The sequence below is a fragment of the Cynocephalus volans genome, chromosome 12 (assembly GCF_027409185.1).
Source record: "Cynocephalus volans isolate mCynVol1 chromosome 12, mCynVol1.pri, whole genome shotgun sequence".
NCBI lineage: Eukaryota > Metazoa > Chordata > Mammalia > Dermoptera > Cynocephalidae > Cynocephalus > Cynocephalus volans.
The window spans coordinates 25,060,998-25,087,229 of record NC_084471.1 but is presented as its reverse complement, the minus strand read 5'-3'; the positions used below and the strand labels follow the sequence as shown (position 1 = coordinate 25,087,229).

The 26,232-nt window shown below is 36.3% G+C and overlaps 1 protein-coding gene across 2 annotated transcripts; it reads right to left on the bottom strand.

Annotated features, from left to right (window-relative positions):
• Nucleotides 1–6,211: 6,211 nt before the first annotated feature.
• On the bottom strand, nucleotides 6,212–25,765 carry IKBIP (IKBKB interacting protein). 2 transcript variants are annotated; one of them, XM_063075448.1, is made up of 3 exons: nucleotides 25,403–25,765; nucleotides 19,236–19,353; nucleotides 6,212–7,059 (listed from the first exon to the last, which is right to left on the bottom strand). In XM_063075448.1, exons 1-3 carry the CDS (start codon nucleotides 25,576–25,578, stop codon nucleotides 6,301–6,303), a joined length of 1,053 nt encoding a protein of 350 aa, XP_062931518.1. In that variant the 5' UTR covers nucleotides 25,579–25,765; the 3' UTR covers nucleotides 6,212–6,300. The 2 variants fall into 2 exon arrangements, with proteins under 2 accessions (XP_062931518.1, XP_062931517.1); XM_063075447.1 differs by lacking the exon at nucleotides 6,212–7,059 and adding an exon at nucleotides 14,436–15,272 and having other exon boundaries at nucleotides 25,403–25,763.
• Nucleotides 25,766–26,232: the final 467 nt, after the last annotated feature.

The window sequence follows — 26,232 nt, the reverse complement described above, 5'->3', positions numbered from 1 at the left end:
TATAATCATATTGTTTTTGCAAATGCTTTGTATTATTGATGAGGTAAAATGTCAGAATAATTATGTTAAAAATCACAGATGCCACAGTTAAGAAACAAAGTCTGATTTTAAAATTAGAGAAAATTGGAATTAGTTCATGGTTGAACGCTGTGCCTTCCCTGAAGTTCCAAAGAATGATATGATACATGACTAACCCAGTTATTCTCAACAGCTCTTACCTCAGATATTATCTATTGAACCATTTGTTTCTTTTACAAGCCAGCCCTGACTTCACATTCTCGGAAGTGTTCATCGAAGTACATGAGATGTTAACCTCACCTTTGACACGGTTTGTGAATCTCCTGGTTATTAAAGTGTGACCTGATAAGTTTCCTAGAAGGCGGCTATTCCAAAGTTTTCATGTGTGTTTTTATAGACTCTGAAGTGCCATGCATGTAACAGACACTTAATAAAGTCTTGCTATACTGAGTAAAAGAGCCTTGGGGATGTGTCTCCTACACAAGACATAATTCCTACCTATTACTGTGAATAAGGATTTGATGTAAAAAACAGCAGACTTTCTCTGTGGAATGCAGTATATTGCAAGATTTGAAGATAGGGGATAATTCATGTGAGAGGCAATACCATTTTTCCAAGATCCATGATCTCAACACCATGATACCAACCAAGGTTAAAACTGCTAAATCTCAAGTCATTAACATCTGAAAATATAGTATATCTAACTTTTACTCAGAAACTATTACTGATTTTGTTGACTGCATAGTTGGTTAGACTTTAAATGATGTTATAAGCAGGAACACTCCACAGAAAGCTAAGATGGCTCACTCATTCAAGATCATATATATTATTAAGTGATTAATTTTATATTTTCTACTGTTAGGAAACATCCAAAGTTTTTTTATTGACCTGTATTTGCCACAAAAGCTATATGACTTGAAGACAAAATCATAATATTAGACTAGTGACATTCTAGATTTAGGGGTTCCATCAAGAAATTCCAGTTCAGCATAGCTACCACATAACATTGACAGATTTCTGAACCGTTATTTCAATAATGAGTAGAATTAGTGTCAAATAAGAAGAGTGCCTCATTTATCTGGCACCTATTGAAACATGTTTCTCATAAGTGAATTTTCATATAGCTGAATTTATACTATCAAGTGCTGAAATTTTAAAAACATTTCTCATGTAAGTTTTTCTAAAATGTGTCATTAAAATGATTACCTGGAACATAGTTTATGCTTCATTTGGGTATTATGAACACCAAATGCCACAGCAGGATGTACTGCAGTGATGCTCCCTGTAGTGTATAGAGCTGTTTACCTACGAAAAATGGTTCCATATTACATAACTTTTTATTACATAGAGCTACTGTTGCCTGTGGCATGTAGGCATCAGTCTGCAAAGTGGGGTATGGGAAGAAGAAAACACTAGAATACCTACATTATTTTTATCTCATCCTTTTTAATTTTTATGTTTTGTATATTTTAATATTAATTTTATATATATAATGTTAAAAATTGCAATGAAGCTGGCTTCTGGCTGGCTGGAGGATGCTCTTTTCATTTCTCATATGCAGACCTTTTTTGGTAAATGTCAAACATCTGATATTTTGAGAAGTTATCTATGGTTGGATGGTAAGGATGATTTATTAAGTTAAGGATGATTTATGCTTTTTCTCTAAATATCTGTGTTTTCCACATTTTCTGCATAGAGCACATAGTAGTTTTGTAATTAGAACAAAGCTATTAAAATAGTAGATATTTAATAAAAATGATAATGTCTATTAGTTATTCAGTACCTATTAATGTTGAGGTACTGATTGTGGTGTGGTTATCATCTTATGAAATCACTACTCTAAGCCTGTAAAGTAGATATTCTCATTCAACAGTCGAAGAAACAGGCAGAGAGCAATTAAGTAGTTTGCCCAAGGTCACACAGCTAGGAAGCGATAGGGATGGATTTGAATATTGCTTTGTCTGACTCATCCGTCCCTCAGACTGATCTTAATTACCTTAGACAGTTTAGAAACTACTTCAGAGACTGAGCAGTGATAGCTATCATTTACTCAGCACTGCTATGTGCCAGGTATTGTGTTAGATGTTTTACATATATTCATATTATGTCCTTTAACTATTCAACAGGTAGATATCATTTTTACTAGTTTATAGGTAAGAAAATTAGATGCCTTAGAGTAGAAGCTTGTGCCAGGTCTAGAATTTAGGCAGCCACAGGACAAAGTAGAGAGCAGCAGCATTGCCTGGGAAGCATAACCCATGCCTCCTTGTAGTGAAATGTAACTGCCTGGATCTCATTTGGTCTAAATGGCCATGTTTTGTTTCATTTCTGCCCACATCCACCCTGCTGCCCTCAGCTGATTGTTCCCAGGTTGATCTTCTGATCTAAGGACAGATAGTTCATGGTCTAGCCAGTAAGCTATGTCACACAGAATTGCTTGAGATGATGGGCTAGACTAGTCAGATTTCTGTGTCCTGGGAATTTGGAATTGGAAAACTAGAAACTGAGCAGTCTAAAATAGAAGTGAAGTGAAGTGAAGGTTCACAATGCAGAAAGAGGCCAGTGAGAGGCTGGGGAATGACCAAGATGGCCTTGGACAAGCTAATTTCATAAGGAAATAGAAATTACGTAGAAATAAAGCAAGTGGCAGAGAGAGGTAGACCTAGAGAGAGAAGCAGAGACAACCCTAGAGACCACATGGCCTCCAAGAAGGAGAGAGCTCTGCCTCCATTGACCCTGGCCACCTGGTTCCAGATTCCATGAGCACTGGTAATACCCCATTTCTTTTCTTGGGATACTCATGAGATACTTGGAAGAACACCCTCCCCACTCCATTTTCTTTAAATGAGCTGGCTTGAATGGATTACTGTTTCTTGCAACCAGAGTCCTATCTAAACTCCCTTGTAGCTGACTGTGAGTTCTGTGAGATCAGGGAACACTTGAACTTTTCAACCTGTTCTAGCTGTAGTCATAACCCGAGGGTCTGAATACTAGATAGAGAGTAACAGAGACAGGTCAGAGGTGAGATAATTGTTTTATCAATAAGCTATATCCCATAGCCTTCTTTAAAAGGAAGAGAGAGTGACAAGGTATGATAATTTTATTTCTCAACTTGTCTGAGCCATGGTGCCCAGATATTTGGTCTAACATCATTGTGGATGTTTCTGTTAGAGTGTTTTTTGGATGAGATTAACATTTAAACCAGTGGACTTTGAGTAAAGCAGATTGCCCTCCATAATGTGGGTGGCAATCCACATCCATCCAATCAGTTGAAAGCCTGAATAGAACAAAGACTGACCCCATCCACTTCCACCCTGCCTCCTCCTCCTAGCAAGAAGGAATTCCGCTAGCAGATGGCCTTTGTACTTGAACTGAAACATTGGTTCCTCCCTGGGTCTCCAGCCTGATGGCCTATCCTGCAGATTTTGGACTTCCCATCCTCTGTAATCAATATGAGTCAATTCCTTTAATAAATCTCAGTCTCTCTCTCTATATATATTCCTCTTTCTCTCTACTTATGATGGTACTTCAAAAAGTTCATAGAAATATTATCTTTTAATTCTACTTTCCATGAACTTTTTGAAGTAACCTTGTATATGCATACACATCCTATTGGTTATGTTTCTCTGGAGAACCCTGACTAATACACAAGGTTCTGGTAATAATGACTTAATTTTTCAAACAAGACAGGATATATATTTCTGGGTCAATAGTTTGGAAAAGGTCAATGAAGCCAGAGTATGTAGCTAATTTTTCCATGGCAAGAAGCCCAAAGGTTAGAGATGAGTGTCTCTGGTGTAAGAATTTATAAACTCTTCATTTTGAGGTAACCAGTTCTATGCATCTGGATACCCTTCATGCTAGACATTTAAAACTGGGGCTAACGTTGTGTAGGTTATTTTTTTTAAAGTTATTTTATTGTACTTTTTTTGGACAAATTTATTGAGAAATAGTTGATGTCTAATAAACTGCACATATTTAAAATATACAATTTAATGAGTTTTGACACATGTATATACCTGTGAAACCATCATCACAATCCAGATAATAAACATTCTTCACCCATCAAAATTTCCTTGTGTCTCTTAGTAATCTATACCTCCCTTCATGTCTATGCCCAGATGTGATGGTTAATTTTATGTGTCAACTTGACTGGGCTAAGGGATGTCCAGACAGCTGGTAAAACATTATTTCTGGGTGTGTCTGTGAGAGTGTTTCCAGAAGAGATTAGTATTTAAATTGACAGACTGAAAAAAGAAGGTCACTCTCATCTATGTGGGTGGATATCATCTAATCCACTGAGGATCTGAATATAGCATAAAGCCAGAAGAGGGGAAAGTTTACTTCTGTTTGATCTGGGACATCCATTTTCTCCTGCCCTCAGATATCAGTGGTGCTAGTTCTTGGTTTTCCAGCTTGCAGATGCATATCATGGGAATTCCTGGCCTCCATAATCACATGAGCCAATTCCTATAATAAATCTATCTATCTATCTGTTGGGTGTCTCCGGTGGCTGCATGGGACCCCAACAGGTTTTTCCTTTCCCTAGAGGGTCAGAGCCAAAGGGATTGCCCTTTTCTCCGCCACAGGACGTGGGGCAAAAAGAGATTCCAAGAGATGGGTGAGCACGCAGCTGCTCTCCCAGATAGGGAACAAACACACACACAGGCAGTGGGAGTTCTGTCAGGCAGTTCCGTTTATTGTAACACAAAAGATCATACTTATATGCTTAGCAGGCGGGGATTTCCAAGGGGATTTCCAAGTTTAGGCCAATCCTTGAAAAGGTCAAATGTGCACGTGCCTTGCCTCTCTATGCTTAGTCCTCCCCCTTAACTTCCCTTGGGTACCACCTTTTATCTGTTTAGGCCATCTGTTGTTTTTGCTTAGAAAAAGGGCACAGTCCCATATCTATCTATCTATCTATCTATCTATCTATCTATCTATCTATCTATCTATCTATCTATCTATCTGTCTGTCCATCTTCACCTATAATTCCTATTTGTTTGATTCCGCTGGAGAATCGTAACATACCAGGTAACAACCGATCTACTTTCTGTCACTATAGATTATTTTCCATTTTCTAAATATTTTATGTAATTGTAATTGCTAATGCTGTTTTAAATATTGGAACTTCCTTCTCTAGTTGCTTTGGCAGCTCCAGCCATATCATCACCACATGAATTGTGCCGCTTTGAGGCAGAGTCCCTGTGTGAGGTTTAGCAAGCTCCCTGCAATCCACATCCCTCTCCCACAAACCCTGCTCTAGATGCCACTTGCCTGCTCCATTTTAGGAAATCTACTTGCTATGGCCTGAATGTTTGTGTCCCCCCTCACAGTCCCCATTCATATGTTGAAACCTAATAACCAATGTGATGGAATTAGAAGGGGAGGCATTTGGGAGGTGATTAGGTCATGAGGGAGAAGCCCTCATGAATGGGATTAGTGCCCTTATAAAAGAGGCCCCAGAGAGCTGCCTTGCTCCTTCCACCATGTAAGGACACAGCTAGAAGGTGCCATCTATGAATAAGGAAGTGAGCCCTCACCAGACACTGAATTGGTCAGCACCTTGATCTTGGACTTCCCAGCCTCTAGAACAGTGAGAAATAAATTTCTGTTGTTCATAGGCTACCCAGTCTTTAGTATTTTGTTATATAGCAGCTCAAACAGACTAAGACACTATTGTTCACTTCTCTGTTTCCTAAAGCAATGAAAGACCCAGAAAGACTTACCCGATTCTTTTCCTGGAGTTCCCAGGCTATGACCCTTCTGGTATCTCTTCCTCTATTGGATAATGAATGCTACAGACCTGCTCCTCAGGAGCAGTTCTTCAGTTAGGGTCCCAAACATATACAGTATGCTCTCTGGCAACCAGTAAGGGCAAGTGGGGATGCAGATCTTCCCCAATCTAGATTTCCCAGTGCTAGACTGGCAGATTCTGCTTCTCCCCCCGTGTGTGTGTGTGAGTGTGTGTGTGTGTGTGTGTGTGTGTGAGTGTGTGTGTGTGTGTGTGAGTGTGTGTGTGTGAGTGTGTGTGTGTGTGTGTGTTTGTGTGTGTCTGTCAGAGGAGTGAATAAGGTTCTTGCTATATAATGTTGCAAGTACAGGTTTTAATATAGTTATTTCAGAAAATCTGTTTAAAAATTTTATTTTGGTATACAATATAGAATAAATACAAAATGTTATTTACTCCAAAATATCATTATTTCTGACTTACCAGTCTTTGAGTAACATAACAGAGGTCCTGTTTTTTAAAAAAGTTATCTCAGTCTGATCTAAATAATGTCAAACATCCATATCAGAAATGTGTGTTATTTCCTCTTTAATATCCTTAATCTCAGCTCGAACTGTTGTTAAATTAGATATTTTTTCATTTAAGAAAGCAATTTCTTTCTCTCTTTGTAGTAAGTCAGTAACCAATCTTCCAATGCGTAGTGTTAAATCATTTACCAATGGCTCCAAACGAGAAAAATCCTTCTTTAGATTATACACCTTTGGTTTCAGATCATTTGCAAAAGTCACTGTCTTTAGCACTTTAGCTCTGTCGCTTTCTAAGCTTAAAAATCTATCTGTGTGCTTGTTGAAATCACTCTTCAGCTCAGTCAGTATCTTCTTAAGAGAGTTAATTCTTTGTGAATTTTCAGATGCTGTCTTTCGGAGTGTTGCTGTACGGTCAATGCTACTTGAAAGAAGATCACCTATGTTTTTTACCGTATTTTTTTCTACTTTTTCTATTTTATTTTCTAGTTCTTGCACAGAATCTGTCAATGATGTTACATCACTTACTAAACCTGAAATACGTCGTATATCTGTTTTTACAGTTGTAATCTTGAGACCAGCATCTTTTGCCATGGAAGTTGTACTTCGGTCTACTTTTGTAATGTCTTGAGAAAGAGTTGTTAAATTGTTGTTCAATACATCCTGTTTTTCAGTTATCCTGTTGGACCGGGTTTTTACCTCATAAATTTCCTCCTGTAGATGCTTTAGATGAGCAATTATTTGAAAAGACTTCAATTGTTCCATGATAGCTTCAGATTTCTGACACTATAAGAAAATATAATACCACAATGATTAAATTTATTAAAAGCTTAACTTTAAAATTCGACTTAAATTTTATGTTATTTTAAACTACAACTTTACTGCTCTTCTGAAAAGCATATGGTAAAAGATGGCTTCCAAAATAAGAGCCTTTAGAACAATTTAAGTGTATAAATAATGAATAAGAAGGAAAACATGAAGGAAATTTCATAAAATGTTACTTGAAATTACATTTTTTCAGTTCTTTGTTTTCATCATGGGTCCTCTGTGCAATTACAAAATGAGCTAAATGAGACAGTGATGTGTTTTTAATTGCTGGAGAATGGAAAGGGAAGTCTCCTCTGGATGAGTTTTGGTAGTTTTGGGAGTGAGACAAGCAACATAACTTATTTTTCTCAGCTTTATTAAGGTGTAATGTGATTTTTTGATTGTGAAATCATTAAACCAAGCTAATTAACATCTCCATCCCTTCACATACTTATTTTTTTTTTTTTGTGGTAAGAACACAAAAATCTATTCTTTGTGGTTTTCAGGTATACAATAAGTACATTATTATTAAATATAGTCACCATTCTACACAGTAGGTCTCCAGAACTTATTCATCCTGTCTAACTGAAGCTTTGTACACTTTGACCAGCATCTCCCCTTTCCCCCTGTCCTGCACCCTCACCCCCCACCCCCCGCATCCCAGAAACCTCCATTCTATTCTGCCTCCATGAGTTCAGCTTTTTCAGATTCCACATTTAAGTGAGATCATGCAGTACTCGTATTTGTCTTCCTGTGCCTGGCTTATTGCACTTAGCATAATGTCCTCTGGGTTCATCCACGTTATCACAAATGACAGGATTTCCTTCTTTTTAAAAGGCTGAATAGTGTTCCATTGTGTGTGTGTGTATTACATACTGCATACATTTCATTTTCATCCATTTACCTGTTGATGGACACAGGTTGATTCCATATCTTAGCTATTGTGAAAAATGCTGCAATGAATATTAGAGTGCGGATAGCTCTCTGACATACTGATTTAATTTCTTTTGGATACATACCTGGATGTGGGACTGCTGCATCACATGGTAGTTCTATTTTTAATGTTTTGAGGAAACTCCATACTGTTTTCCATAATGGCTTTACTAATTTACATTCCCACCAACAGTGTGCAAGGGTTTTCTTTCCTCCACATTCTAGCTAACACTTGTTATATTTTGTCTTTTTGATAAAAGACATTCTAACAGGTGTGAGGTGACATCTCATTGTGGTTTTAATTTTTAATTTCCTTGATGATTAGTAATATTGAGCATTTTTTCACATACTTGTTGGCCATTTATTTGCTCTTTTGAAAAATACCTACTCAGATCAATTGCCCATTTTTTAATTGGTTTATTTGTTTTCTTGCTATTGACTTAAGTTCTTTATATATTTTGGATATTAATCCCTTATCAGATGTATGGTTTGCAAATATTTTCTCCCATTCCGTAAGTTGTCTCTTCACTCTGTTGATGGTTTCCTTTGCTATGCAAAAGATTTTCAGTTTGAAGCAATCCTATTTGTTTATTTTTGCTTTTGTTGCTTATACTTTTGGGGTTATATCCAAAAAATCTTTGCCAAGTCTAATGCCAAGAAACGATTCCTTTATTTTTTCTTCTAGTACTTTTATAGTTTCTGGTCTTATATTTGTTTTTAATTAATTTTTAATTGATTTTTTAACACAGTATGAGATAAGAGTCCAATTTCATTCTTCTGCATGTGGATATACAGTTTTCTCAACGTGATTTATTGAAGAGACTGTCCATTTCCCATTGTGTGTTCTTGAGACCTTTGTCAAAAATCATTTGAACATATAAGTGTGGATTTATTTCTGGGCTCTCTATTCTGTTCCATTGGTCTGTATGTCTGTTTTTGTGCCAGTACCATGCTGATTTGAATTACTATAGCTTTGTAGTATATTTTGAGATCAGGTCGTGTGATGCCTCCAGCTTCGTTGTTTTTGCTCAAGATTGCTTTGGCTATTGTGTGCTAAGGCAACACAACTTGTGAAACACAATTTTGTTTGTAGTTATAAGAGCTAGAATGAAGGGACTAGTGTCTGAGACTATGTGTATATGTTTTATTATGCTATAACTTTTATGAATAATTTTCTAGTCTGTCAAATTATCTATGAGACCTTGAATAACTCAATTCAGCTAATTCTCAAGTTCCTAGTATGTTGTTGAGCATGAAAATGTGAGGGACATAAAGATGTGTATAACTTGGGTTGTGGCCTCCACTGTTTAGTAGAGAAGACACATATGTAAAAAAAAAAAAAAAAAAAATCCAAGGTTCTAAAATTCTGATTCCAAATATTCGTGATTTTAAACTTTTGTATGTTTCAATGTCATCCTTCTTTTCCCACAGTACACTGTATACTAATATCTCCAAATTGCTGCCTTGGTATAACTTGGGTACACTAGCTGATAAACATTTTGAGCCACCCAACTGCCAGGCAACATTTCAACTTGTTATTTTTGATTTTGTTGGTGGTGATGGGGTGTTTGTGTGTGTGTGTGTGTGTGTGTGTGTGTGTGTGTGTGTGTGTGTGTGTGTGTGTGTGTGTGTGTGTGTGTGTCTATACAGCAGTGTTGGAAATGTTGAATATTTTATTGCACTTTAAATATCTGAAGTTTTATTGCATTGTGCCATCATTTAATAAAATGAAGACAGAAAGGGAAAAATTAAGCTGATCATACTGACAAGATGGTTAGGTCTCATAAACAATACAAAGTTGAAAATTAAAACAAAGATGAAAATTGGCAGGTAAGACTGTTTAGCTTCACCAGAAGATTAACTTAAACCTGTGAACTGTATGCTCAACTGTAAAGAAAAACAAGTTAAAGAACAAACGTAAAATTCTGGAAATATATTGTCAATGTGGGAAAAGACAGATACACACTGTGAATACTCTGGAAAGGGAATCCCACTTATAATGCATAAGTCAGTCATTTGACTTTTGCACATTTAACTTTCTAGGAAAGCATAATGTTTTAAAATAAGAGATTGTCTATAGATTTCTACTAATAATCAAAACTAGCTTTATTTGACAAGATTTACTGTGCTATAATATGTGTTAGAATGGAAGAATGTGTTAGAATGAAAGAATGGTCTCTGCTTTCAGAATGTTTGTACTTTAGCTAAGGAAACAAAAACAATAAATGGATTACTTAAAACTCAGAAAAGAAAACAAAAACTAAAAAGGCTAATATGTAGGCTGCAAAAACATTTTTACAAAATAAGATATGCAGTTTAGTCTAAAGACATTCTTCCTCTAAAATACTTGTGCATTTCTTCAATTCTTAAAAATTCTTTCTTAAGCTGTATTTGGATTATTCAGCTAACCTTTTGTGATTATTTTGGTTAACAAAAATTTAGTTTTACCTAATGCACATAAAGATGTAATGCTCAGAATATTATTTTGATGGTGGCTTTAAAAAGAAATAGCTATATGGTTCCAAAAGAGTTACAATGAACTGCTGAAATGGAGCAGTAGCACAGTTAATTCAGAGTAGCATTCCCCCTTCTTTCCCCATCATATATGTTTGGTTTCAAAATATATTTTAGGATTTTTCTACTCAATAGTTTTATGTGACATTACAGGTGAAGGAGGTGGACCAAAATGTGTTTTTTGGTACAGAAGTTAGCTTGTGAAAATGTTATCGTGGTTATGAGATTAAGAAGTAGCCACAAATAGGAAGGAAATTTAGTAGTGATTGCAAAACAACATGTTATTTTTAAAGAGAAAGCTTTGCAATATAGTGTATTTGCTGAAACAGAGTCTTCCAAGGGTGTAAGGAGTAGATAGCTTACTTTCATCTATTTCATTACTAGGTTATCATTTATTAATGTATCTATTCTGGTAGTGTAAATGTAGCTTTTTTTAAAAAAACAGTCTTCTGATAATGTAGCTTAACAGCATACACAATTAAGATACTAAGAAAGCACTTAGCTTATTCTTAGAAGGATAAGATCATTAAACTAAGGCTAGTAAACCTCTTTGTTTAACTTGGTAGCTTATAAATGAATTTATCATAAACTTCTACTGACATTTACTGAAATATAAACTAAAAACAGTGTGGTAATAGTCTAGAAATTGTTGTATTAAATTATTTTTTAAAATTACTTAGGGCTTATTTGAGCTATGCCTAGAATGGATAGAAGAGTTAGAAAATCTATTAGTAGCTCGAAAGATTACATCAATAATTTGAATATTTATCAAATTCCTATCATATATGCAAGTACTAAACTAGATGCTGTCCTGTTACATTTAATATTGTCTGGATCTACAAGTGCAGCAATATGGTTCAAGAAAACAATCTCTATGTCCCATCTACTTTCCAAAAACTTTGCTAAAGGATCTTTGAATTCTACTAAAAGACCAGAAATTTTACTGATTTCTACAATTTAAAACTACTTAAAGCCAGAAGGAATCTTACAGATTATTTGGTACAATTATCTCATTTTACTATTTAAAAACTAAGTCCCTAAATAAAGTGCCCAAGCACACAGTTAGTGACCAACATTTATTGATTCCTACTTATGTCTGAAGCCCAAACAATTTTAGAGCATAGTTACAGCTTTTGAGGGACTTATAGTTTAGTTTAATGGTGACATGGTAGAGGACACATTTGGCTGAATTGCTTTTTGAATTCTCAAGATAGTCCGACTGTCAGCAAATTTCTTGTGTCTGTATGTGTGTGTGTGTTTTCCTCCTCTGGTTGAACAGCAGTAAGTTGCGTTTTATGGTGGGAGGTCCTTGGCCTCTGAAGTTGGACAGACCTAGCAGTGTGATTGCAAGATTCCTAATATCATTAGGAATTAGCCTTGATATCATTATTTGTAAACTGGGTCTAACAGCTAGCAAAGCTGCAGTGAGGGTTAGTTCTCTCCTCCTCTTCTGTGTAAAGCTGGGATAGAGCATTTTCATTTGTATTAATACTCATAGTTTAACTGAAACAAAAAGTGCCGGGAGAATTTGCAGAGCTTTTGTCAACTGTGCAAATATGAGATAAGTTTATAAATAAATAAGGGTTTCTTTGTGTGTGTTTGTTGAATTTAAAGCATCATTATTGTATAATGACATCATATTAAACTTTGATCAAGATTATACAGTCATACAAAGGTCTACAATTAGGTTGAGATTAAAAATAATATCATTAACTTTGTATCTTACAGGTTAAGTTTTCTATGAAATTGTACAGGCTAATAAATCAACATTTTTCATTATAAAATATGAAAGTACACTTAGTCAGCAACTTCTCATCATTAAGTAAAACATAAGGAAATATTACTATAAATATATTATTTGTGCTAAATATTTTTTAAAAATGGACCCAGTACTCTTAATAACCAATTGATATAAAATTTATTTTCAATTACAAAGATGCAAAAATGTGCCTTAGAATACTGGTAATTTTCTTTAAAGAAAAGACTAACAATGTAATTTAATATTTGATACACAGAGAAGGTTTTGAAATTTCAAGTAACTGTGTTAAATAAATAAATGGAATAAAGAGAAAGACAGCCACATTTAAATCTCTCTGACAATTTTTTAATAGGAAAACCTCTTAGTAAAGGAATATATACATATATACACATACACATCAATAGTTCTCTCATGTAATATTTGTAGAAGAGCAGTTTTTGTTTCCCTTGTAAGGGTCATTATAGAGCACAGTGGCCACCTTGTTTCCACTTACTTTCAGTAACGATTACCATGGTATACACAAGTTCATAATAAAGTTGTATCAAATCTGGTGATAGGCAAAAAAAAGTTATTAAAAGAATGCAAGGAAAGAGATCACATCTGCCCTGACAGGATAGAGGTGAAACAACAAAGTTCCGGCTAATTTTGTAATCTATTTTATTGGCATTAACATAAAAGCAAAAAAATATAATTTTGTCAGTGCACACAGATAAAAACTTAAGACATTCAGAAGTCAAGAGATTTAATGTTAAGATTTCAGAAAATAATGCCATGGTCCTTAATAGAAGCACTCTTCCAGGCTTATTTTTATGACTCATGGCTATGAACGCCAATGTAAAACTTATTTGGAATTTCGCCAAAAACTTGCAAATTTACGTAGTAAAACTAAGTGGCAACAACTACCTTTTGTAACTGACTGCTTTCAAGTTCTGTGCGTTTAATTCCACTGAAACTGCATTATAGAACTGGGATGGTTACTGGCAAAAAGAAACAAGAGCAGGACTTCCATATGCAGTTGACTACATCATATAAATCTGAATAAAATAAAATCAATACGTAAGACAAACTTAGTTTGGTAGTTTGGGGAATCTTTAAAATAATGACATACTTTTAATGATCATAATTATCATTAATCGCTATGCCACTTTTTCCTCTTTAAAACAGGCCACAGGTTTATTGGTATATTTTTATTGTGCATATATAGAGATCATGTATCTAGTAAACTTGAGTCTAACACAGATAGAACCTTTAAAAAAAAAAAAGCCCAGATACACAAAGATATTACAAAAGTTCATACTTCAAAACATACACACTTAATTCATAGGAAAGGCCTTATATAAGAACATTTATTTATTTATTTACTTGCATTTAAAAATTCTGGGCTGGCTGGTTAGTTCTGTTGGTTAGAGCAGGTGTTGATAACACCAACGACAATGGTTTGAATCCCATTCCCCATACTGGTCAGCTGCCGAAAATAAAAAATAAAAATTCTAACAGATATATGTAACACAGTTTAGAAACTTAACAAAAAGTAAAATATTTCCCTGGCTTCATAATTTCCAGAAAGTGCATATTAATTCATAGCAAAACTTCCAGGCTTTCCTTCAGGCATGTTATCTTTTATTTTAGACAAAACTCCTGTGAACTTGGTTATCTGGATTCTTAGCCTGCAGTGAATTACAAAGAAAAGAACTGGCTGAGGCAGGCACATTGCCAACCAACCTGACATTAAGACCATGTGATAGAAAAGGTATAAGAAACAGACATAGGTTTGAAAAATAGCAAACTGGGGTCATTTAGTGAAGTAATAAACATTCTCCAATAGCTCCTAGAGACATCAATGTATTTAGGTCCAATATAATATGTAAAATTCATAATGATGTCCATTAATTATTAGAAAAAACATTTAAAAATATTAAGCATGTTGCTCTGAAAAGTAGAGAATATGTATTTTAGAGCTCTTTATATTTAAAATGAAATAAATTTTAGTGCTTAAAAAGCTAAGCTTTTTTTACATGGATTTGTGTGCACATCTCACTTATTTTTCCAATAATGTAAGATAAAGTGAGGCAAACCAAAATAACTAAAAAACATGGAACTAATCAATTTATGTATAATAAAATAGTTCATTGGAATAAATGTAGTGAATTTAAAAATCACTACTAATTCCTTTGTTTTCTAGATTATATTCTTCTAAAGTTTCCTTTTCTTTTTTACTTGCATATGCTACAAAATCATGAACTTTTCCTTTCAGAACATCCAGTTCATTTTGCATCTTTAATATGCTATTATCATACTGAATTCCTTCAAGAGTTTTTTGCATATCCATTATTTCAGATACTGCTTTCAGCATATCGTCTTCCATGTTAAACATCTGCATAGTCAGGTCTTCCACTTTCTTTTCTGTTCCGATCAGATCTTGAGAGACTCTGAGGACAGAGTGAATGGCACTTTCGATTGTTGGCAAATGTGTCTTGCATTCTTCGACTTTGGGTTCATAGTTGGAAAGCTTATTAGTCAGTTCTTCATCTCTGGCAAAGAGAGCGTGTTGTTCCTCTTCTAACTTTTCAACTGCTTTTGTATCAGAGCCAAGCTGCTCCTCTACTCGTAGAAGATCTTCTTCTTCTTGTCTTTTTACTGTTCTAATATTTCTTAGTGTGCTATCTTCCAAATCTTTTAGCCGTTCAGTGAGCGATTTTATTCCTTGCTCAGCTGAGTTAATTTGGACAGTAACTTGAGAATGTATATGTTTTGCTTCTGATTTGAAAATGTCTGTATTAACATTCATTTCTTCTAGGCTTCTCTTCCAGAAATCTGTAATATTCTGGAATTTCTCATTAAGGTTTTGCATCCTTTGAGTGAGTGTGTCTTCACTATTTTGAATGTCATCCATGATACTTTGGAGGCTGGATACTTCCTGCTCAAACTGGGTCATCAAAGACATGGATGATGTAGCTTCCTGCAGGATACTTTCAGTAGACTCAAGCTGCATTTATAACACAAAACAATTCCCAAGGCTACTTAATAATTTTTATATTAGAGAAACACACTTTAACAATCAGGAGCATAATACATGCCAAGTTCAAATTCTGAAGATGTCTAAAATATCCAAGTATATCAGAATCATACTGACAAAAACATTTATTACTTTAATAGTTGTTTAAAAAAATTAATAGATTAGTCCGATGTTAGAAAAATATATACTAGAACTTATAATCCTAGATATTTGTGTGTTTTCACGGACGCATGTTCAAGAGAAAAAATAATGTTAATGAAGCCTGAAGTATGTCACATTTTCTTCTTACTTGAATGGGAAATAACTTAGATATCATTTTTACGGTTATTTAGCTTTTTAGAAACTGCAAATTAGTATAAAATTTGTTACCTTTCCTAAATCCTATGAGTCTGGAAGATTTTCTGTCTGAAAAAAATTTTTTTTTTTGTCTTTTTTGTGACCGGCCGCACCGCACCGCGCTCAGCCAGTGAACGCACCGGCCATCCCTATATAGGGTATGAACCCGCAGCCGGAGCGCTGCTGCGCTCCCAGCGCCGCACTCTCCCGAGTGCGCCACGGGGTTGGCCCTGAAAAAAATTTTTTTGATCAACCTCTTGCAGAGAAGGTATTAGAACCAGATTTTGTAGACACAAAAACAAACACGGCTTATAAAACCAGTTTAGTGAGACAAGTCACATCAAATGGTAGTGTTCTAAGTATCTATAAATTATGGTAAGCCCCTGGCACCTTCTAATACGTATCTGGAATATAGAAGGGCCAGGTCATGGACCTCTTTAGTCTACACTTACACATAGATGACAGCTTTAGAGACTACGGGAAAGCCTAGATCATTAATTTATCAAATGTTTGCAGCGTTGTGTTGAAGACATAATACTGAATAAGACACAGTTCTTCCCTTAAGTGGCTTAATTTAATTAGGGAGAAAGACAAGTCTACATGCACTATGACAGGGAAAGAACTATGAAACACTTAGATGGAGATCCAACCCAGACTTCAATGATCAAGAAAGTATTCTAGAAGAAATATTACCTAACATCTGCTTCTAGTCACACTTCCTTTCTAAATCATCCTACACACTACTACCATATTAAGCTTTTAAGTTTTTTTTTTGGTATTTTTTTGGCAGCTGGCTGGTACAGGGATTGAACCCTGGACATTGGTGTTAATAAGCACTGCACACTAATCAACTGTGCTAAACAGCCAGCCCATATTAAGCTTTTAAAAACTGCTATGCAGTCATGGCACACTGTTAAACCTTTGACGTTTGTTCCTAATAATTCTAGGATAAAGTCCCAAATTCCATAACTTCTCCCTATGCTATTCTCCTCTCTTCTTAGCTTAGCTACATTCCATCCTTACTTCAAGGCTCAGACCAGATCTCAGCTCCTCAGTGCAGCATTATTCTATAAGCTTTGCCCTGAAAGCCTGAACTCCTATAGCACATTATATTCTGTATTTGCCACACTTTTGGCATTTAGCATATATAACTCAAAAATTTTGAGTGTTCATTTTGTGCCAGACCTGGTATTAGACTCTGGATATAAAATACAAATACAGCACAGTCCCTGATTTCACAATTTGATAGAGAGATAGCATCTTGGATCTTCCATATCACATATTCTAGAGTCCCAATAGTATCTAGTGAGTCTCCTACAGGAGCTAGTTCCATCAGTAGGTGCTAGGGAAATAGAGATAAAAGATGCAGTGTTTGTTCTACAGAGGAGTAAGGGATGCTAACAAATTAATAACACAAAAATCACAACAGACTATAGTTAGTATTATGACATAATTAGCACAGGCAGCAATGAATGCTTAGAGGAGAGATATGAAGTCAGGAGCACAATGAGGAAAGGCTTAGACGTGATTCAAAACTGACTCATTAGCACACTGATGAATTAGCCAGGTGAAGAAGATGTGAAAAGATGTGAAAGCTTCTAAATTCCTTAAGGGAAGAGAGCATAACTTATGCCTTTTTGTAGTCCCCATATCTCAGAGTATAAAGAACGTGTTTGTTGATGTTTAGGAAGAATGGCGATAGGCCTTCCGGGCTTGCTCCAATCAAGACCTAAGGCAGTTCCAGGTGACAGGTGAAAACAGCATGTAACAGTACTGACTAATAAGACCACTCTGAAATGTTGTTTAAAAATTATTTTTAACATACACATGTAGCCATAATAAAAGTTCCTTTAAAACCAATTCTGAGAAATACTTGTACATTGGCAATATGGTTAGGTTTAGTTGTTCTATTAGCAGTATTTTGAAGAGGCAAGCTTATCTTCACCTATGGTAATTTCCTGTTTAGGCTGTTTACCAGAGCATCACTGCAATCTGGAGGCAGCACACTCCAAGTACAAGATCAACTTTTTGGAATAAAAAAGTCTCAAGATTTAATCTGCAAATATTTAGTGATTGGTATACCACAGTAACTAGCATTTATGAATTCCAATATATTCTAATAATTCTACATTTTTTTAAAAAAAGAGATATCTTAAATTTATTAGTGCTTGAAAGTTTTCGGAGTTTGCATATATATTATATCTCATCTGATCCTTAAAAAATCTTATCTCTCACTTAATAAATGATGAACTAGAGGTCAGGAGAAGTTAGAGTGATTTGTCTCACAGTTGTGATGAGAGCCCACATTTAGTTGTTCTTCTCCTACTGCATCAAGCTGGCCTTTAGGGCCAGTTTTGTGAAAAGGCAGCTATTATTGAACTACTCCCAGGGCAGACTGGGAGAGAAAATGCTATGAAAAGACTGAATATTTCTTGGAGTCTATGATATTTTAAAAATCTTCAAAAGCATTTTAATTGCCACCCCAATTTTTCATTTAAAAAGGAAATCTAACTTTGTTGAAAATTTGTTTTCAACAGCTTTTAATTAAATATATAAAGTTTCTAGCTCTTGGAATTTTTCCTACCAGTATGTTAGAGTGCCCCCAACAACCACAACCAGATTTCAGCTTGAGTCCTATGTCAAAATGTCAACTCCTTCGCAGCTCCTTCCTGGAGCCCATAAGTTCACCCTCCAGTAGAATACCTTGGCATGTGGGAGGGATGCTTAATTTTCATCCATGGCTTTTCTCTTTTGGGAGATTGAATGCTCATCCTATGCATGGAGCTGCAGGGACTCAGACCCTCTATTTTATCTCTATTTTTGTTACATTCTCACCCACCTGGTGCCAAGCACAAGTCCTTGTCTACTTGATGACATGAGTAAAGGTTTAGTGAATGAGTGAATAAACAAACAAACAAGGCATGTTTCCCAATGATAGCTTGGACCCTGGAAGCCAGACAAGGCCCACATGATGCCTTACTGATCACAGCTGTCAATTTTCTTAGAGGCGTGAGAATTACAAAAATGTTTATTTGTCTCACATTTCTAAGAATCACAGTAATAATGCAATTGGTGGAAATCAGCATCTGCAACTTGAAGAAACACAACATAGACATGATGTTACTTTAATTTTCATGAGAACTCTTTATTTGGCTACAGAATCAATACTTATTTTTAGGCTATTCATTCTTATATTCATATGCATACATGCTTAAAAAGTGGAAAGTAAGAAAAAAAATTGATAGATCTTTTCCCAATAAATGGAATCCATATACTAATTTTATACCTAAAGATCAACCATATTTTCAATGCTCTAGATAACTAACACTTAAGTAGAAAACTAACATCATGTCAAGATAAACATACTGGTCTTTTTGAACAATAGAAACTATTACATTAAAAAAACTTTGTCCTTTCAATATGCAATCTGAATCAAAGTTGAGCCAGAGGGAGAATGTCAGGAGGTAGGAAGACCAGTCAGAGTTAAAATAGTAATGGTCTAAAAGGCAGGAAGAAATATTTCTGAGGTGGGGTAGAGGAATGGTAGAGGGGAAGTAAAATGGAAAAATTTTCACAAAGAAATCAATTAATAATTACCTTTTCTGAAATTAAACTGATTTTACTTTGAAGTCCTTGGAACTCGTCAGTTCCTATTTTCAGTAACTGGTATTGGTTTTCCACTTTTGCAAACTTTTCCGACTGCTGAAATACAAACCTGGAAAAGAAAAAAAAAATTACTACTGCCTAATTCATATCCATTTAAATCTGAATTTCAAAGAAGTATCATAACCACTTTTGGTAAGAGCAACATAAATTTTATCAGTTTATTTCAACAAATGTTCATATAGCCTACTATGTGGTAGGTATTGGTTTAACTCATGCCAAGATGAGTAAACACTGCCTTTGTTCACAGTAAACACTGCCTTTGTTCACAGTTCACAGGCTAGTGAGTGACACAGTGAGATATCTGTAATAGATGCATGCACAGGAAATATTTGGGGAGAAGACATGATGAAATATTTAGAACAAGACCTTTGATCTCTACTATTTTTCTCGAGGCCATGTTTGGGCAATATCTAGAAAATAAGAGTTTTTACACAGAAAGGCAAGAGAAACAAGAGTTATCTATAAAATAGTATTTTAAAACTAAAATGCATAAGAGTAGACTAGGGAAAAGCAGTAGAGTGGAATAAAGAAAGGTGATGTTGATTAGAAGTTGCAAAATAACAGAAGAGTTATGAAAAAAAAGTATGAAACAGAAAACATCCTCAAAGTGACAATGTAACACATATGCAATGCATATACATACATGTACAGTTTATAAACTGTACAAATGATTATATTCAATAGTACGAATCATATAGGTGCATTTTAGATAGCATTCTAAAATTGGAGTGTATTCTTCATCTGGTGAAGGGCAGAAGCATAGAAAAGCTATCCTAATCTTTAAACAATAAATCAACATTTGTTTGTACAGGATTTGAAATGAGCAAGCACAAAAGAAATGCCTTGGATCTAATACTATTTTGGTTATCTACATTAACTCAATTTTTCAGGCTCAGGAAAGCAGCAGTTGAAACTTTTTGGATATTGAGTCATCAAAAAGCAATGGAAAAAAGAATGACATGAACTGGCTGCCTAAATCATAGTACCTGGTCAGTGGTTAAAAAGCTTCACTGCGGGGCTGGCTGGTTAGCTTAGTTGGTTAAAGTGCCATCTTGTAACACCAAGGTCTAAAGGTTTGGATCCCCATGCTGGCCAGCCTCCAAACAAACAAAAAACCAAAAGCTTCACTGCATATTATAATCACTTGGCAGCTTAACAGAGACTGATGCCTGGGTCCTACCCACAGAGACTCTGATTTAATTAGTTTGATGTGTGTGGCTTGGATATTGAAAATTTTAACAGCTTCCCAGATGATCTAAGTACACAGCCAAGCTGAGAATTACTAATTGATCACATTTTGTAAAATTCATTTCCACTGAAAAACAAACATTTAAAGATCTCAAAGCTTAATAAAGAGGTGAAAAACTTAGTGTAGCTATCTGAGTTTTGTGCATCCTTGCAACGGTGGTAAAGTTTTGAACTCATAAATGGCATCATTAGGCTAACTGCTGCTGCAAAACTGTCCAAAGCTAAAAATGGATTTTTTGCTTTTTAAGCAAATGTTTACAAATGTTGGATAAATTTCTTTTGATGATACTGGTTAATATTTATCATATGAGGTACTCACAATCCCACATAATTAGCACATACTGACTTTTGTCTTGTGTGCTAATATGAACTTCTAAACAAAACTTTTGGTTATTAGAAAACACTAGTATCCTAATTTTCAAAGATGGATGGGTGGACATAATTCTCCTTTCATTAGCTATCTCATTCTTGACTTTTAAGAGTTCTTCTTTTCAGAGTATAGGCTTATCTAGGACCAGCTGATAGAGACCAAGGATAAAGACCATCCTAAAGAAAGTTAACTTCAGGGAATAGTTTTATCCTTTACTCCACAGTGTTACTTCATGCATTTATCCTATAGACAAGCTAATTTATTCAGAACAAAATCATTATTATAAAAGACATTGTGTGATAGTTGATCCTTTACAAAAATACATTACAGGACTTTTGACTTCATTAAATATTTTTAATGCTGTCTATCTATGGACTTCTCAAATTGAAGCATTAAGCAAAAGCTTGAAGAAAACTGTGTCCTGTTAGTGGAAATATCATCTCTGATGATAATTTGTAGGTTTTTTTTATGATTAGCCTCTTACCAAAATAAAAGATTCACCCTTGCTACATATAAGTAGTGCATATAAGAAAAATCAAGCACAAAGTTGATTTAGTGCTAGTAATGAAAAAACTGAAGTGGTGTATATGGTGCTGATGAGTTAAAATACATTTTATTTTTCACTTATATGTGCCAGACACTATTCTAAGCGCTTTATAAATATTAATTCATTTAACATTAAGGAAGAGGATGGTTGATTCTCTATAAGTCAAGAAGGAATACTGAGAAGGCTGCTTCAGTTATGAAAAACTAAGTTTTCACATTGGCACCAGGTTAGTGCTGAAAAGTTGCTTCATTTCAAGAGTCAGGTGCATACTCCCATTTAGATCAGGATAAAAGACAAATAATTGGGATCTGCTAAGGGATACAGCTACTAGTAGAAAGAAGAAGAGAACCATAAATATTCTGGATAAGGGGTCTCTAATTCCAGGTCTTGGCCTCTTTTGGATTAATATCAAAGGGAGGTGACATATCATACTGGTTAAGTGTGTAGCTAGACTACCTTGGATCTGCCATTTACTAGCTGTATAACCACCTTGGGCAAGTTAAATAACTTCTTTGCTGTTGTTTCCCCATCTGTCAAGTGGGGATATAATGCTTACTTCATAGGGGTGTTTGTAGAGATTAAATATGTTCATATTTATAAAAGTTCCTAGAACAATGCCTAGAGTGTAACACATCAGTTATTCTCTTTAATTACCTTGGCCCTTTCTTTTGGAGTATTTTGTGCAGCTGCTCTTCCATCCCTCCTACATGTCTCTGGTTGTATAAAGGAGCAGGGCTCCCTTCTACTTGTGCTTGATAGAAGCCCCAGGCCTGTCCCCCATTGAACACTAAGCATAACCAGGGTTGGGTTTATAGCAAATGAAGGATGGAACAGGTGGATTAGACCACTTATAGGTCACTAAAGGAGAAGCACTCTCTTACCCTGTTATTGGGCCTCACCTCACTGTCACATAGGTAAGACCTTTAAAGTGTTAGATGTAGGAGAAAGGGATCCAGGAGATTAACTGGCTTTTAGTGTAGGCCTTACAAAAGGAAGCTTCCTGAGTCCTTCATAATCTATTGCAATCTACAGAGACCTCATACAGATTTAGGGCTCTGTGGTAATGAGTGGTGTGCATTGCCTTTGCATAGCTCCTTTAGGAATCTTAGATGGTGGCAGACAGCTGACAGAGGACTTGTAAATAAAGGATTTCCTATGCCTCTATCTCAACTTAATAATGAAAAAGAGGCAAATAACCAGAGGGAGTTGTTATTATGGAACTTCTGGAAGAAAGGAAGTTCCAGGGCTATTAGGGTCAGTACCCATTTAGCTCTATGTTTCATACTACCTATAGCTTCATGTTTAGCACAATACCTAACGTTCTGGAAAACAATGACCATATTCCATTTTTTAAAAAGCAGGACATTTAAGTATAACCCTGTCTTTTAGCGAAAACTATACTAACAAAAAAAGAAAAAAGCCAGAAGTGGAGTTAGCCAAGATTTTACAGTATAAATAATTTATAGAGAAAGTTATACTGGATGAGAAAAAACACCATTGTATGATTTGTTTAAAGATCTTTTGACCTCTTGTACATAGCAAATGCTATGAAAAACTTTTATAAAAGCAATTTTAAAATTTGCTGAAACTCCCAGAAGAAACTTAAAATTTTCACAATGGAATTTCTAGTTGGTTAAATTTCTATGTAATTAAATAAGCTTGTGTGAAAGGTTTTTGTCTTAATAACTTCACACGTTTTTACCTTTCTGAAAACAGAATCTCTCCAATCCTATTTGAAAATTTTTCTTAAGGGTTTAGAAATATGGTATGCAAACTGACACTGACACCATCTAGCTTTGGGTAACTGTTACCTCCAGTGTTTGTTGTTAATCTGACATAGGATGATATATCATAACTTTATTTAGCAGAGAGAAGATATTAAAATAACACATTTTTAAGTTTATGTATTATTTCTGATTACTTTCCAAAGATCCAAACATTAAAGGTCTAAAGACACTGATGTAGTGTGATGGCTTGAAATCTTACTTGGGCAGTGGAAGCGTTCAGATTTTTCCCCCCCAACTTAATCAAAGTGTGAGAGGATGAATAAGCACTGTTAAAGAGTACACATATAAGTACACATATTCACTGTTGTAACAACCAGTGTCAGTAGGCATTTAATAAAGATTCGATGAACTGACTTACACATTGAAGTATGTGTTCCAGTGTTAAAGATCTCAATGGCTTTGTCATAACTCTAGTGTGCTTTTAAGTATTTTAAGATGCTAAATCTTTGCTTTTTAGTTGGAAAAAGCTTTCGAGTGTCTTACCAGGATAAATTTTTATTCTCAAATTTACCATAAATAAATGTTTTGCTATAAACAGTGACCAAAGCATATATACTCCAATTCTCGTGGGAAAAGATTTCACAAGAGCAACTAACAAGGCCAACTATTTCAGTAAGTTACAGAATGTGCCCATTTAAAAAACGGGTATTCAGCATTGTTTTATCACTTTGCAAAGACATAGCTCAAATTAAATCTTCCTACTGAATGTAAACATGTTTTTGTTACATTCAGTAATTCCTAATAGTAAATTCCTGAGCTGAAGCATCTGGTTTTCAAGCTTTACTTCCTCAAAGTTTAGTTTCCCATTGGAGCTTTTCCCCTGGACATTTTGTGATGTAATTTATCTCACATGAACATGAAGCGTTGGCTAATTAATAAGAACTAAATTAATAAATTTAGCAAATAAAACCGGTTGTATTAGATTTCAGAGAAAAGCAACATATCTTTTAATCTGTTAAGTTCTATTAAGTCAGTAACTTTCCCAACAGAAAAAAGGTTTTTCTTTCCTCTTCCTAAAGGTCAGGCACTTTAAAGCTTAAGAGCAGTTTATTTAAATCTGTAAATTCTGTACATTTATTTTTTTCAGATCAAAACGAAAATATTCCATAAACAGAAATACCATATTAGTAAAATAAAAAATTCTTTTTTTGAAGAGAACATTTAATAAACAACATTTCATTTCATTGTAACAAGTTTTTTATTAAATTCGAAAAATACACAACTCGGGATGAGTCATCAGTAAATTATAATTCAAAACGTACTAGCATCAAAAATGTTCTAGACTAGAGGACGTCCAAGGTCTCTTCTAGAATTCTTTTATTCCGGAAGATTAATAACTCTTTTACTAAATACTTTGCAAACTGGTCAAAAATGAAGGGAAATTTTATTAAAGTATCAGTCTTGTTATTAAAATGAAATAGGTTATTACTAATGAAAATAATTGGGAAAAATAAAATAAGTTGGTTTTAAGGTTATTTCTAATATTCATTCTTCCTGACACCTATAGATGGTTATCTACTCGGTTTAAAAACTATAAATGTTTAGTCTTAAGTGAACACAAGTGCTGTACTTCTGTAGCTTTACAGCACTAAAACTCAATCTGTAACGGGCGAAAAGACTTTAAATTCATAACGCATGCAAACTGATGAAGTATGAGAAATCCTCCGAACTCTGATAAAATTAACGTTTGTTGCTTTGAGACCATAATAAATTCTTTTAAGGTTGCAAATGTTTCCATCAGTCATTTATGGTGCAGGTGGGGTGAGACAAATTAGTCCCCGACAGCTGCACTGCAGACAGAAGTAAAGGTGTACAAGGATATGAAAGCTTAGGACGTGTAGCAGGCACTTAACAAAGCCTGGCTTAATCTGCAGCTCTTAACAGATGACTGACTCGTTCCCAGACATTAGCCCCCACTCCAGTTGAGCAATAACCGGAGCATGTTACTAGCAAGGGAAAAACGAGTTACAAGCAACGAGCGAAAGAAAAAAAAAAGTCGGTCCTTCTTTTGGGGTCGAAGCAGAGGAATAGAAACCGCGAGTCCGGGGGTTGGAGTCTAGCGGGATGCGGAGCCGGGTGGGACCCCAAGGGCGGGGCGACCCCACGAGGCCGGAGACAGGGCCCGGCCGGCCCCGCGTCCACTTACCAGGCTAGGCCCAGGCACGTCCCCAGCGACAGCAGGCTCAGGCCCGTCCGAGGGTCCGCCCAGCCCCCGCCTCCGCCGCCCCGGGCCTCGGGGCTCTTCCCGCCCTCGCTTCGTTTCCCGGGCTCTGCGGGGGCACCCTTGGGCCCCGACTTCTTTCGGTTCTTCACCTCGGACATGTCTGGAGCCGCTGAGGACGACACACCGGGGCAACTTCTTCACCCGGGTGGAGCAAGACGTGGCCGCCTTCACGTCCTCGGGAAGCCTCGGCGGTGACCGCGCCCCCTCACAGATTTGGCGCCGCCCAGAAACCAGCCCCATCCCTCTCCCGGCCATCCTCGTTGCTTCACCGCGTCTCTCAGCCACCCGCTTAGTAGTTCCTACAGCTGAGGCGGGCGGCGACCCCACCTCCCCCTCCCTCTGCTTAACCGCCGCAAACGTGAGGATATCAAAATTTCCCGGCGCTTGCAGACCGCAGGGATCCGACGGACCGGGGCGGGGCGGGGCCGCGCGCGCCACGTCGAGCGCGCCGCCGTCGCCTGGGCCCGCCCCTCGCGGGAACGCGGCGCGCCCCTGTGGCTTAGCTACGCCCCCGCCGCGGGGTGGGAGGGCGCTTCCGCGTGCGCGTGCGGGAATAAGGCGAGGTGAGAGCGTGCGCGTGCGGGAATAAGGCGAGGTGAGAGCGTGCGCGGCGGCGTCCGCCTGAGGAGCTCCGGTCTGTTTCTTTGCCTGCTCGGCCGCACGCTGTCCTGGCTGGGCGGGCCCGGGGGGTTTTGACTCCCGGGCCCTGAGAAGGGGTGGAGGAGGTAACGAGCGGACATAAAGGCTTTATC

What these genes read in the sequence shown, in the direction of transcription:
- IKBIP (XM_063075447.1), bottom strand. Translation starts at nt 25,578, where the DNA reads ATGTCCGAGGTGAAGAACCGAAAGAAGTCGGGGCCCAAGGGTGCCCCC. An exon ending in ACGTGCCTGGGCCTAGCCTG is followed by an intron (nt 19,354 to 25,402) that starts GTAAGTGGACGC and finishes TTTCTTTTCCAG; the next exon opens with GTTTGTATTTCAGCAGTCGG. An exon ending in TCAGTTTAATTTCAGAAAAG is followed by an intron (nt 15,273 to 19,235) that starts GTAATTATTAAT and finishes TTATAAATGCAG; the next exon opens with CTTGAGTCTACTGAAAGTAT.